Source organism: Protopterus annectens, chromosome 9.part0 (genome assembly GCF_019279795.1).
Source record: "Protopterus annectens isolate FY-2018-M chromosome 9.part0, PAN1.0, whole genome shotgun sequence".
Taxonomy (NCBI): domain Eukaryota; kingdom Metazoa; phylum Chordata; order Ceratodontiformes; family Protopteridae; genus Protopterus; species Protopterus annectens.
The window spans coordinates 965,414,166-965,429,373 of record NC_056743.1 but is presented as its reverse complement, the minus strand read 5'-3'; the positions used below and the strand labels follow the sequence as shown (position 1 = coordinate 965,429,373).

General features: G+C 42.0%; 1 protein-coding gene across 1 annotated transcript in view; it reads right to left on the bottom strand.

Moving 5' to 3' along the window:
- Positions 1–15,208, bottom strand: part of LOC122811693 (F-box/LRR-repeat protein 2-like) — a 1,608,203-nt gene that overhangs the window by 19,482 nt on the left and 1,573,513 nt on the right. The window contains exon 9 of the mRNA XM_044083707.1: positions 7,450–7,557. Coding sequence (XP_043939642.1) covers positions 7,450–7,557 — 108 coding nt within the window. The remainder of the gene's footprint in view (positions 1–7,449; positions 7,558–15,208) is intronic.

Sequence of the window (15,208 nt, the reverse complement as noted above, 5' to 3'; positions counted from 1 at the left end):
TTTTACTCTGGGTTTTGGGTCCAAGGATCAGAGGGATTGTGAGTGTTTTACGTGGGGCATGTCCAATAGCTCTGTGTTTGACATAGCTTTGTATGTTATGCAGAGATCACCTCTGAGTAGGCAATATGCAAGACAGTACAGCTGGAGCATTTATAGACGGTCTGTGTATGGCATGTATGTCAGGCCACCGATGCTCCTTGTGAGGTATTTCTGCAGGCTTTCCAGTTGTTGTAGATGTCTTGTGAGGTACATAGCAGAAGGGGCATTGATGGTCACCCTCTTACACACATCTGTGCACATCCAACTTTGCCTTATTATACGGTGTTCCCCCTACATATATATAGGTACATAGGTAGGTAATAGGCTATCTGCCTGAAGGCATATATTAGTATGGCCAGAGTGTGCAGCTATCACCACCCATGGTGTTAGATCCCTAGGCCTCTGTGTAGTAGAGCTGATGAAGTGCTGCCTGGTGTGACACTTCAGTTTCACATACACTCATCAAGGCTCCTCTGGAAGAGTGTCGGTGAGGGACTCGGCCTACTGTTGGTTGGGAGCCTGTTCCAAAGCAAGGGAAGTCTGTGAGATAGTACTGTATCCCTCCAACATGCTCTATTTACTGTTGTGATGATGATATCCCTAGAGCATTTGGTACAGTGAGCTTGGGTTTACTACAGATAGCGCATGTACATCAGCTCTGCATTGGACATGGACCTGCCTGTTGGGTGGAGATCTCATGAGTAGACAGTTAAATTCAGTCATGTTGCATGGGGCAACTGTATGAGGCCAGTAATCCTCTTGTTGAGGTACTTCAGTGCTCTTTCCAGCTGCTGAAGGTGCCTAGTCAGATGCATTGCAACTCTGATGTGGTACTCTCATACAGGTCTGATGACTGATGGGCACAGGGAACCTCCTTTGACCTACATGCAAAGACTTTGGTGGTTTGTGGGAACACATAGCATGTATTTCTAACCACTTTGTGAATGTGTTTCTGGAAGTGGAAATGACTATCCACATGTGTCCATATCAACTCCATATTTATGGTGTTGGCACCTATGTGGTATTTGTATGATTGTAGCTCGGGGCCATAATCCTGTCACCACATCTGTCTGACTGTGAACCTTTATAAGGATGTCTCTGTTGGCCCAAACATCGGGTATGACAACATTTGTGCAGTCAGCCACAACCTTTGCTAAACATAGCCCTCATGTGTTTGACTGTATATCTGAAGAGCATACACCAGACAGGTGAGGTCTCATGACTGAGCCATGGGGGACAGCAGTTACCAGCTTGAACAGGTGACCACATTTCTTACCTTGTGGGATCTATCTGTGCCCCATTTGGCAATCCATCAGATGACATACATATTTATGCACGGGTTGTTGATATTGTGGATATGACATGTGTCTGGGATGTTTGCAATGGGCTTTACAAGGTCTATGTGGGACATGTGTAGCTCATTTCATTGCTGTATGTCCTGGGTGACTGCTTTGAAAACAGTGTAGCAGGTTTGGGAACCATGATCTGCCCCTGAACAAACCAATACGGCTAGGGTTGGGTGTTTGTAGGCTCCCAATACCTCTGTTTATGAGGTCCATCATGATGGACAATATGGCTTTGCAGATAAGGCTTAATAGGCTTATAAGACAATAGTTCCCATGGTCTGTTGTGCATGAACACTTGTGGAGTGTGCCAAACGTTGCTGTAACCCATTCAACAGTTTCATATCCTGTACAGAAGGTGAGGCTCAACAGACTGTTCAGGTGCAGGGTCTGTTTGTTCTGGAGTTCACTTATGACACAGCTAGGGAAACAATGTAATCCCATAGACGCCATGTTTTCAGGTTTGGAAGGAGCTGTTTACCCATTCTATATGTGATATCTGTGCTTTCACAATCTCCAGGTATGATGATGGAGCCTTTTGTCAGTGAGAGGGGGGTATGTATGTATGAGCCTGTCTAACAGGATGTTGGCAATGTCAGTCATTTACAGTTTGCACTGACTCAGGCCATATATGAGTGTACATTGCTATTTATGACATAGCGGAAGGAAGCATCATGGTCCTCTATGGACTCCTTCACAGATTATTTTGCAAGAACATGGATTGGATAATGTTTGGAGTGCACATTGTTTATTGATGATACTGATTGCGGGTTTATTGATCTTCTTTGCTTTTTCACTTTCTGTGAACAACTTAAGTACTTGTGGTACATAGTTTGATTATGACAGGGTCCCAATATATTATATGTGTCTGTTTTCATATAACTGTGTGTACAAGGCAGGATTGGTGAATAGTGACAGGTTCCTGGGGTAAAATATGCAACTGCCAGATATGTGTGGCCCACTGCTGTACTCAGACATGGCCTAAGTGTGTGAGCATGCCCAGTATGACCTTTCAGTATGTTGTTGCCTGACATTTGCTTTGTTTATTTGTGTGTGAGCATGCCCAGTATGACCTTTCAGTATGTTCCTGACTGACATCCACTATATTTGTTGAAGTGTGTGAGCATGCCCGGTATAGACATTTATACTATATGTGTGTGGAAAATCAAGTTGTATTTTTACTGCAGGGCTCACTTTTGTGTCATAAATCAACAGGGATCATGCTGTGCCTGCAGGGCTTCCATGAGACACTTTGCATAGACTTAACATTTCTACATACAGGGGGGACAGCTATTCTTTGTACATTTTTACCCGGGGGCACACCTGATTGTTACTGTGGGTGTACATAGGATGAGGGGTTCACCTGACACTTATACACATTTGCTAGGCCTGCACTGCTATGTAAGGTACACCATTTCAGTCTGTACTGTTGCCTATTGCACTGGCTTGAGGCATACTACTGTACTATAGATCTTAGCGTCCAATGTCACGTATATTAGATTGCGACTTCATAGCCTACCCAACCCACATCACACCGCCTGGCCTGCTGTTCTCTGTCTGCATAGGTCTGTGGGGTAGGTTACCCATATGCCTCTTTAGGGGCATGATACAGCATGTCTTTGTGTTTGCATTAGTGTACAATTGTCCTGCTGTGTCTGTGCCAGTGAAATGCTGTCATGGCTTAGTGGTTCAGTACTGTGACTATAGTGCACAGTATCCTGGGTTCGAGCCCTGTCACTGCTTTTTATTTTCATGCTGGGCAGACCAGACTGCTTAAGGAACAGTAAAGCAAATATGAGCATGTTTACCTGACTTTGCTCAACTTTGCCCGACTTTGCCCGGCCTTGCCCAACATTGCTCTACGTTGCCCGACGTTGTGCTAGTTAGCGTGGGCAATTTTGTTTACATATGCTAAATAGTGGTAAAAGCTGCTTAGCACTGCTTTATATTGCTTAAAACATGGCAATCATGCCTCGGGTGGTGCTGCAGGGCTGCCTATGTCAGATGCACATAGTACACTCCCTATACATGTTTGAAAACTGGTAGTGTCAAGTTAGACATCCCTTTTATTTTATGTGCGAGTCAGAGAGAGGTATCATTTCCAGGGTTCCTACTGAGCCAGTGTATGTGCTATGCGTTGCCTCTTTGCCAAGGCCAAGGGATACTGGGCATGCCTCCTTCTGCCTACTGGGGCAGGCTCAGGTTGTTCCTCCTCCACGCTCTGCCTGTGATGGCCTTGGCAATGGTGGGGGGCTGTTTGGCCCTCCCCCATGCTGTTCCTGCTGCAGCTGTTTTTGAAGGATCATATTGTGTAGCATGGCACATACCATGACAATTTGGGTACATGTAGTTGGTGAGTACTGCAAGGCTCCACCAGATGTGTCCAGGCACCGAAACCGTGACTTGAGCATCCCAAACACACGCTCTATTATGATTCTTGTTTGTGCATGTGCCTCATTATGGAGTTCTTGTTCAGGTGTGTGTGCATTTTTGATGGGTGTCATCAGCCACGGCTCCAGTGCGTATCCAGCATCCCCCACTAGGTGACCGTCAGGGATGTCCCCATTGCCAAATCTCTGGTACAGCTGCATCAGATGCCAGATATGGGAATCGTGGTAGCTTCCACGGCAGCCAGCACACACATTTAGTATTATGCCCTGGGCATCACACATGACCTGGCAGTTGATGGAGGTGAAGCCCTTGTGGTTGATGTAGGCCCTACACGGCTCACCGGCTGGTGCTTTGATGTGTATGTGTGTGCAGTCTATTGCACCCACTACCTCAGGGTATTCCGCTATTTGCTGGAAAAGACGCATATTGCTGGCCAATGCCTCAAGGGAATTGGGGAGATATACATGATCACCGACATGTGCTGACATGGCATTCAGGAACTGGTGCAGTACCCTGGATGCTGATGCCTGTGAAATCCCCATCATATCACCAGTTGGTCTCTGGAAGGTACCTGTTGCTAGTATTCTTAGGCCAACACATACCTTGGTTTCCACTGAGTTGGGTTCCCCTCTATTGGTTCTGTGTGTGAGGCATGGTCTGCACAGCTCAACAATTTGCTGCAGGAGGTCTCTGTCCACTCTATAGCGCTCCACTATCTCCAGCTCATGTAGCCCCTGGTAGGTTACCTTGGGTCTGTACACTCTTCTCCGTCTCCTCACTGTGGGTTGCTCAGCAGCATTCACAATGGCACCACCCTCAGCATCTTGCACATGTTGGGTTATGATAGCAATGGCAGCCCCTAACATTTTTTTGTCTGACTTAAGTTTTTAAGTTTTCACTCTTTGTATACTGCAGTGTTCTTAAGAAAAACATGGTGGAATGTTGTTTGCAGAGTTTTAAGGGCTGGGCTGGGCTAGTGTACTGCCTCTGTAATTGGATGATTCTGATTTATTTCACCTGGCAGCTCTGCTGGATCTCCTTGGTTAACTTCCTACTACTTCTTTTCCTTCCTTTTCCCTTTCTGTTTCCACAAGGGGCAGCGCTGCGCAAACAAGCGCAAACACGTGCACACAAGCGCACATGCGTGCACACAGGCTTACACAGGCTTAGACGGGTGCACATGCGTGCACACAGGCTTACAGGCGTGTACACGCGTGCACATGGTATTAGCACGTTTGCAAGAAATTTCAGATATAGCCACGGCGTACACCTTCGGTTTCTTGGTTTCAGCTAGGACAGCTGTAGACACGCCTCTTGCAATTCTGAGCAACTCATGGCAAACACAAGCCACTCTGCTCCAATAAGCTTACAGTCTTTCAGACATACCCCCTCATGATGTCATCTATCTTCTACTCTACTACTCCTCTATTCCTACACTTACACTCTTGGGACATGGCTCACATAACAGGAAAAATTGGGACTCACTATCCTTATCCTCATTTGCATAGGATTGCCTACTAATGCTTGGTTACATCTCTCAAACTGGGCTTCCCCCCTTAGCAACCACTACTCAGTAGCCATGTTGTCTTCAGCCTGCCATTCACTTGCATGGCAGAATAATCTTTTTATTAAACATGCCTAGTTTTGGCTATTTTTTAATTATTTTCTGGTTTTTAAAGCACCACACATTTGCGCGGCACTGCACTATGCTTAAACATCAGAGACTGGGGAAAAAAATAAAAATTAATTTGTATTAATTTTCAACCTATAAAAATGCCAATGGCCTTATATTTGGCCATTGGCATGCTTTCTCAACTGGATGCATCCTTTATTTGGAGCTGTCATAGCTCCGTTAAGCTATTTACAGAACGGTACTCCGTTACCAACGGAGTACATTTCTGCAAATAACACTGCTCTTCCACGGACAGGTTAGTGGTTCCTGGATCACAAATCTACCTCATTTGCATTAATTTCAGCAGCAAATGAGGTAATTTGCATAACATAACACGGTCCATGCAAGAGTAGTTTTAGGAGCTCTCATGCACGCCCCTGCCGGCTATTGCTGAATCGCTCGGCAGACATATTGCCTGTCTGACGTCTTACACTACTCTTAGACTCCGTGCAAACCTTCGTGAATCTGGCCCAATGTCATTGCCACTGGACTCCAAATGACTGGTGATTCAAGCTTTTAGGCCTCTTCTTCAATATTAGAATCAAAATCAATGGCTGCCTAATACATCATGCACTCTTGTTGAGACCAGTGCCTTCAATTCTGTTTACAATCTTCTACCTCCATGATAAAGCCTAACATTTATATTATTTGAAATTATTCATTTTAAAATCCTGGTAGTTTTCTGATTTAATTATATCCCATTATTCTGAAAATAAACACGCTATTGTTAAGAGTGAAAAAATGGAATTTATCTCAAAAATATATTTTTTTCTAAAACAAGTTATCTTCATGTTGATTATTGCTGGATGCTTGGCAGTGCAACTAAGTGACCTGTGAAGACAATAATGAAATATTGTGGTATTTGCAAGTCTTAATATGGCAGGCTTTACATTCAGTATTCATCAAATATGAGATATTACAGTGTGTTGCTACTGCTTAGATGTCAATTCTAAACAGCACTTACAAAATGAATTCACCCCTAGCTCTAAGAATGGGGTGGTGGTAAATAACACATTTGGTATCAGTGGTGCAGCTGTTATCATTGTTGCCTCACAGAAAAAGGTCTCTGGTTCGATTCTTGGCTGGAGTGCTTTCTGTGTGAAGTCTGCATATCCTCCCTGTGGTTGAATGAGTTTTAAAGACATGCAGGTAGGTGCGTGTGTGTATGGGTGTGCCTTCTGTGAAGGTTGGGTGCCAGGCTGGCAACTCGGCACTGTAAAAACGTCACTGTCAATCAGTATGCAGACTGGTGATCCGCTGTGGTGACCCCTAATGGGAGAAGCCAAAAGACATTGCTGAGTAGCTGATTTCTTCATTTGCAAATAATTTAAAACAGGAGTCAATATAAAATGAATAAAAAATAAAGATGAGTAGAGGGCATGTTTCAGCTGTAGGGCAATCATACTCTTCAACTTCCAAAAAGTGTATAACAGAGTACTGCAGGGCAGAACCTAGCTAAGAGTCAAATCTCAAATGCTGGAGGACCAACACAGATTCTATCCAGGCATGAAACAGTGAATCAGCTATTTAGCATTATACAAGTGAGTTGGCATTGTATGATTTTGCTAACCATAACTGCATTTGTTTTGTGGACACACAGAAAATTATAACAATTTTCCCTGGCATGTGTTGAGGGAGGTGGAATGTAATGCACCGTAGGAAACGTGCAAGCTATCCGTTTCTTGGATTAATACAGTAGGAATTTTCCAAATATACATATATATATATATATATATATATATATATATATATATATATATATATATATATCTATTTTTTTTTTTTTTTCCTTCAAACATACAAAATTATGTTAATTACACTGCAATAATAGCAACAAAACTGATTAACTATGACAAGCATATTACGCCAGACTGATGTTAATTACTGTTATTAAAGTAATCTGCCATTTTATAGTGTACAAGGGTTTTTCTCTGGTACACAAAGTTGAAACACCCACTGAGCTGTAGAGGTCTGACTAAACTCAAACAGAACAAAAATACTTACTTTATGCAACTCTTGCAGAGTTTTTTGACTGCATCCTGGGATATTTCCTTGCAGAAACTAAGCTTCACACATTCCAGATTTTTGCAGTAGCTAGCCAGCAAGCAAACACTAGAATGGAAGATATAGAAAATATAAAAAGCTTAGCAACTTATGAGGGAAATTTTCTATTTTTTTTTCATTTCTTAGTTGCATTTGAATTAAAAATCCTAAAACAAAAGTACATTTCTCTGACATCAGTAAGACAAACCAGGATATAAATAGAAATATAAACTATAAGAAAAATGCATCTTGGTCCACATTCTCACGAGGGAGTTTTTTTTCTTCTTCAGTAAAAAATTGTATTCTTCATCATCTCTAAAATGATTTGCATTCAGCACGCACCTAAGTATAAAGAAACACCCTGCCATGTGATCGACTTTCTGCATAGTGTGGCTACTTCCACTACCTACTATTCTGCATTTTATGAAAATATATTATATTATATACATACACACACACACACATATATATATATATATATATATATATATATATATATATATATATATATATATATATATGGGATCCGTACAGATGCTCGACTGCCTCTTTCACCGAATCCCAAATTGGTGAGCATAATTGCGCGAAAGTGCTTTTCACCGAGGCAGCACTTTTGCGTAAGTATGCTTGTTGTTCCAGTCGCACTACGGTGTGGTAAGGGAAAATTCCCTTTTTGCTACTGTAGTGCAACCTCGGAGTGAGAATATTAAAGTGGGGTGGGGGGGGTGCAGCCCCACTCAAGTAGATTTTGTGGGTTTTTTTCAACATACTTTAACAAAAATACTTTTTCGATGAAAGCTCTTTCGTTAAAGTGTGTTTGGTTGTTTTGGATTCGGACTTTTGATCTTTCGATCAAAAGTCCTATATATATATATATATATATATATATATATATATATATATATATATACATATACACACAGACGTACACATACACACACACAGACACACACACACACACACACACACACACACACACACACACACACACACACACACACACACACACACACACACACACAAACAAAAATACCTTCCAAGAAGGCATGAGACAGACTAACTGGTGCTAGAACAATGGTCTAAAACTCAGTACTAAAGAATGCATAATAGTATCCCTTGGAACGATGGCTACCCCTGGAAACTAATACACTGATAACACACCCCTAAGAGATGTCCACCTTGATGAGAGATTTGGGAAGGCATGTAGACAGAAACCTGTCCTTTGACCACATTTGTTTATGGTAGTAAAGAAATAATTCAGTGATGTGCACCTTTTACGCAAGCATATGACATCTAGGTCCAAAGATGTAATCATTCAATTTTTCTTGGCATTCATAGGACAGTCTGAGTACAAAGCCCCCTTCAGTGTGTACCTGACCAGGCATATGCAACAACAAGAGAATTCGCAGTGGTTCCCCAGAAAAAGAATACAGGGCATAAACATGTCCTATGCAGACTGCCTCAAAGCCCTATACCAGCACTCAGTCTCCTACAGACTACTGGGAGGTGATCTATGTGAAGCCTAGAAAGCATCTTCTAATCCTTCTCTGATGGACCTGTTGCACATGCAAAACACATAGTATCAGAATTACCACATGTTAAGGCCTAAACATCAACTTCAACATAAAAAGAACATGTTGGAAGGACAAGTATTTGTTTCAGAGACTACCCCTTTTCTGGAACAGGCTTCCCACAAATATGAAGCAGACTTCATTCTTAACCCAATTCAAGCATAGTATGGACCAGTGGATGGGAAATCAGAAATTCACCTTGGTGTGGCACCTATGTCTCTATTATACAGAGGCAGCCTGTAATTGTTTGACCACCTATGCTCAAACCTTCACACACCCTTAAAATAACCATAGGGTATAAAAACTTGCCAGATACATTTGTAGAGCATGGCTAGGCTTAACCCCCCCCCAGGGGTCATTAGCCTAGTAATCTCCTAAAAACTTGTGAATTCTGCAAATGAATCTGGGTACACGGAAGACTGATGATGCCTATTGGATGAAACTGGTTTGTTTGTATCTTTGAGAAGTGGCTGAGTCGATCCGAGCAGTCTGAGTTACTATCTGTGTGGAGGAATAAAAGGTTTTCCATCTGAAAATGTGTGTTTTTTTGCAAGTCGAGCGAAGTATTGTCGAGATACTACAAGAAAAGTTGGATTTATATTCATGTTGGGCACGCCATATGAATGCAAGTGCTGGAAAGTAGTTGTGTTATGATTTGTAATCCGCGCACTGCTGGAATACCACAGTTGGTCATATTAACGTGCACCTTTTTGGTAGAGAGTATATATATATATATATATATATATATATATATATATATATATATATATATATATATATATATATATATATGTCTAAGTCTACTTTAACCCAACAAAATTGCACTTTAGAGAAACTTAGTTTTGCGTGTCCAGTTTTGCAAAAGTGCATATATCTAAAAATGCACTTTCGTGAAACTATACTACACCGAACAGACTTCCTAGTACAGTGGTATAGGTACACTGTTTTTAGTGGTATGGGAGGGGAGGTTGATATTGTAGATTGTGGTACAGTGAGAAGGGAATATTCCCTTTTCCTCACCGTAGCGCGATCTCGGAGTTAGTATATATATTAGTAGCAGGAGTAAGGGGGTACAGAGGGGGCTTGCTCCCCTGCATTAGTGAGTTTAGCATGTTTTTCTTTAATTCGTCGGTGTAGTGTAGTTTGTGGAACGTGCATTTTCAGCTAAATGCACTTTCGCGAAAGTAAGTATCGCTTAAGTGTACTTTTGATGGGTCAAAGTAGACCTATGTATATATATATATATATATATATATATATATATATATATATATATATATATGTATATACATGTGCCTTTGTTGAAGGTTGTGCATCAGGGCTGGTAACCCGGTACGTAAAAATCCACTACCAATCATTAGCGGACCGGAGTTCCGCTGTGGCGACCCCTAACAGGGAAAAGCCGAAAGACATATATATATATATATATATATATATATATATATATATATATATATATATACATATACACACACACACACACACACACACATATATATATATATATATATATATATATATATTCTATATAATTTCATCCTGTAGCTGTTGTACCTTCCCTACCCCTCTGTTCATTGTGCCTGCACAGCATTTTGCATGGGTTTCTTTCCTGATTGACCCCCCACCCCAGCCTAGGATTCACTGCATAAAGCAATTTCTACCTTCTCCACTGAAGCTTGCTATCTTAACTAAGTAAAACCTCTGGGAAGCAAGAACCTGACTCCTTCCAGCTTTTCAATTGTAATAGTTTGCACGGGTTTCTTTCCTGACTGAGCCCCCCCACCTGAGATTCACTGCATAAAGTAATTTCTACCTTCTCCACTGAAGCTGGCTATCTTAACTAAGTAAAACCTTTGGGAAGCAAAAACCTGACTCCCTCCAGCTTTTCAATTGTAATAGTTTGCACGGGTTTCTTTCCTGACTGAGCCCCCCCACCTGAGATTCACTGCATAAAGCAATTTCTGCCTTCTCCACTGAAGCTGGCTATCTTAACTAAGTAAAACCTCTGGGAAGCAAGAACCTGACTCCCTCCAGCTTTTCAATTGTAATAGTTTGCACCGGTTTCTTTCCTGAGTGACTCCCCCCCCAACCTGGGATTCACTGCATAAAGTAATTTCTACCTTCTCACACTGAAGCTAACTATCTTAACTAAGTAAAACCTCTGGGAAGCAAGAACCTGACTCCCTCCAGCTTCTCAGTTGTAATAGTTTGCACGGGTTTCTTTCCTGAGTAATCCCCCCCCCCCACCTGGGATTCACTACATAAAGCAATTTCTACCGTCTCCACTGAAGCTGGCTATCTTAACTAAGTAAAACCTTTGGGAAGCAAGAACCTGACTCCCTCCAGCTTTTCAGTTGTAATAGTTTGCACGGGTTTCTTTCCTGAGTGACCCCCCCCCTCCCACCTGGGATTCCCTGCATAAAGCAATTTCTGCCTTCTCCCCTGAAGCTGGCTATCTTAACTAAGTAAAACCACTGGAAAGCAAGAACCTGACTCCCTCCAACTTTTCAATTGTAATATTTTTCACGTGTTTCTTTCCTGACTGAGCCCCCCCACCTGAGATTCACTGCATAAAGTAATTTCTACCTTCTCCACTGAAGCTGGCTATCTTAAATAAGTAAAACCTCTGGGAAGCAAGAACCTGACTCCCTCCAGCTTTTCAATTGTAATAGTTTGCACGGGTTTCTTTCCTGAGTGACCCCCTCCCCACCTGGGATTCACTGCATAAAGCAATTTCTACCTTCTCACACTGAAGCTAACTATCTTAACTAAGTAAAACCTCTGGGAAGCAAGAACCTGACTCCCTCCAGCTTCTCAATTGTAATAGTTTGCACGGGTTTCTTTCCTGAGTGACCCCCCCCCCAACCTGGGATTCACTGCATAAAGCAATTTCTACATTCTCCACTGAAGCTGGCTATCTTAACTAAGTAAAACCTCTGGGAAGCAAGAACCTGACTCCCTCCAGCTTTTCAATTGTAATAGGTGAACTACAATTTTGATTTTGTAAACTGTTGAGGCTTAATGGTGTATGCACAACAACAGTGAAGGGATCTAGCCATTTGCCACTAGACTGGGCTATACTGCTTTGAATCAGCCTTAAACGCACACAGTGTTCCAGTCCCAAGCATTTACTTCTTAATTCGGTAAAGTAATTTCGCTCTCTCCTTATTGACTACATTTGCTAGTTTACCCCTAAGATCCAATTAAAATTAGCCTGAAAATTGGTGTAAAATTAAAAAAAAGAATAAAACAAATTAAAGTACAGCCAAAAACATTACTTACATACAATCATACAAACCAAACCAAAAGCCCAAGGTAACTCTCAAAGTCAGTGTTAGACCCACTCTGCTCGCTCTCACTGCGCTCGGCTCGCTCCGCTCCCCTTCCTGCTCCCAAATTCCACCCGCCCCCACTAGTGCTAAATTTAAACCAGACTTTGCCACTCCCTTGCCACTCCCCTCCTGCTAAGTACCAATCAGCACCTCACACATCATTGAGCAACCCTGCCCCCTTAATCCATTTCCTTCTTTCTCATTCTTCCACACCCCGTTAGCACAGTCAGCCATCAAATTTGGCCCGCCCCCTATCAAAATGCAAACAAGCAAAAAAACACTAATTACCCAAATGCCTATACTCTTTCTATTTTACCATCTCACTGCCTACGAACAAACACATGACCATGGTATTCACTACCCAAATGGTCAAACAGTCACCCATGACTTCACACATAACACCAAACACTTTACCTTCCCCATTACACTGAATATACCACCCTCTATAAAATACCACCCCTGTACAGCCACAAAACATAATCCTAAAGACAAAGGCTATATAAAGCTTATAAACAAACTCCTAAAGCTCAGAATATGTTGTCACTATAACCTTATAACACATGGAGACATTCATTCCAACCCTGGCCCACCCAAACCCAATAACATCCACTCCCCTACCACAACCCCCACAGTCAAGCTACGCATGAATACTCAAACTAGTTCCCTCCTAGCATTTCACCTAAATATTAGAAGTATTAACAATAATATTCCCAAGCTACACGCCCTCCTAGCAACCCACCCCCCAGACATTATGTGTCTTACGGAAACCTGGCTAAAACCCAGTACTACTGACAATGAGATACTACCTCCAGGATACAATATTCAATGGTTAGACCATGCTACAAGGAAAGGAGGTGGGATAGCAGTCCTTTACAAAAATACTGTAACTGTTATTAGAGACACCATTTAACCTCCCCAATTCAATAATGCGGAACTCCTTATAACCAAGCTACAGATTAACCAAAACAAACACCTGAACATCGTCTGTGCATACATTCTACCAGGCAACAACTTAAATACCCTAGAAGATCTCCTTTACTGGTTATCCACTACCTATCCCCAAGAAACCATAGTTCTTGGTGATTTTAACACCGACTGGCACCCCTGCTTCTCCGACCCCCCCCCCCCACTCATATAAACTTATCTGGGTTTAAACAGACCATAACCTTGCCCACTAGGATAAACAAACCAACTAACAAGGAAAGTATCGTAGACTGGATCCCAGTTAATAACCAACTCCAACTGTACACAGCTGGTACTCTCCCGGATGATCTCAGCGACCATTGTCTAACCTATATCATAAAACATAAGGCAGGAAACTCTCACCAGCCCAAATATAACACATTTAGAAACAAGAAAAACTTTGATGCTGCTATATTCCAAATGAATTAAAAGCAGTTGACTGGTCAAAACTAAAAATCTAACATTAGAGGAGGCCATAGATCACTTTAACACTAAATTCCAAAGTATCCTTGAGTCCCATGCTCCAGCACGTACAATAAAAACTAGATCAAATACAGCATCATGGCTCACAAAAGATACCAAAGCTAAAATCAAAACTAGAAACAGCTGGGCCAGCTGGAGAACAACCAAAGCCCCACTTGACCATCTAAAATATCGTCAACTCAGGAATGATACAAAAAAATCTATTTTACTGGATAAAAAAAGCTTCTACCAAAATCTCCTACAAAAACACCACAACAACCCTCAAAAGTTCTGGGCAGGCATCAACTACTTTGTCCAGGTCACTCCATCACCCCAACCCCGGCTAACTACACCCATAGTTCCCCAGATACCATAGCTAGCGCCTTTAATAACTTTTTCACTGAAACAATCCAATCCCTGGCAAATCAACTAACCCCCTCTAATGTAAACCGCATGCTTAATCTACCTAATAATCACACGGAATTTAGCTTCTAACCAATATCCACTAGTTTTATCAAAACACTTCTAAAAAAACTAAAACCTAACACCCTCGCTGCTGACCTCCTCCCTGTAGATGCCATTGCATATCCCATATCTATCCTCATCAACAGAACCTTATCCGAAAATGCTATCTCCTCCCTCTGGAAAATATCTCATGTCATTCCACTCCATAAAGGTGGTAGCTCCTCAGACATATCCAACTATAGACCCATTGCCATTCTTTCCCCACTAGCCAAAATAATGGAGAAATGTGTACACAAGCAACTAATGCAATACCTTTCACAGAATAACTTACTATCCAACTCCCAGCATGGTTTCAGGCCATGCCACAGCACCACCTCAGCCCTCCTTTCCTTTACTACTGCCATAAACCAAAACAGGAATGACAATAGGCTAACCTCTGCCGTCTTTCTTGACCTATCAAAAGGCTTTGACATGGTCATCCATGAACTTCTCATTCTTTCACTAAAATCTATTTCCCTCAACAAGCCTGCTATCCAGTGGTTCCAGTCCTACCTGTCTGGTAGACAGCAGGCGGTACTATGGCAGGGCAAACTCTCCAGCCAGTTACCTCTCACACTTGGTGTCCCTCAAGGGTCCATACTAGGTCCACTACTCTTCTCTATTTTTATCAACAACCTCCACACTGCTATCCCTAAAGCCACCTGCATTCAATACGCAGATGATTCCACTCTCATCTGCTCAGCCACCTCCCCATCCGACTTGCAAATCTTAACCCAAAATACATTTAACACTATTGAGAACTGGTTCACCAACCAATGCCTACTTCTGAACCCCAATAAAACTAAACTTCTACTATTCTCTCCCACTAATAGATCCACCACACTTTCATTCTCTGTCACATCTAACAATGGTACCACTATTTCCCCA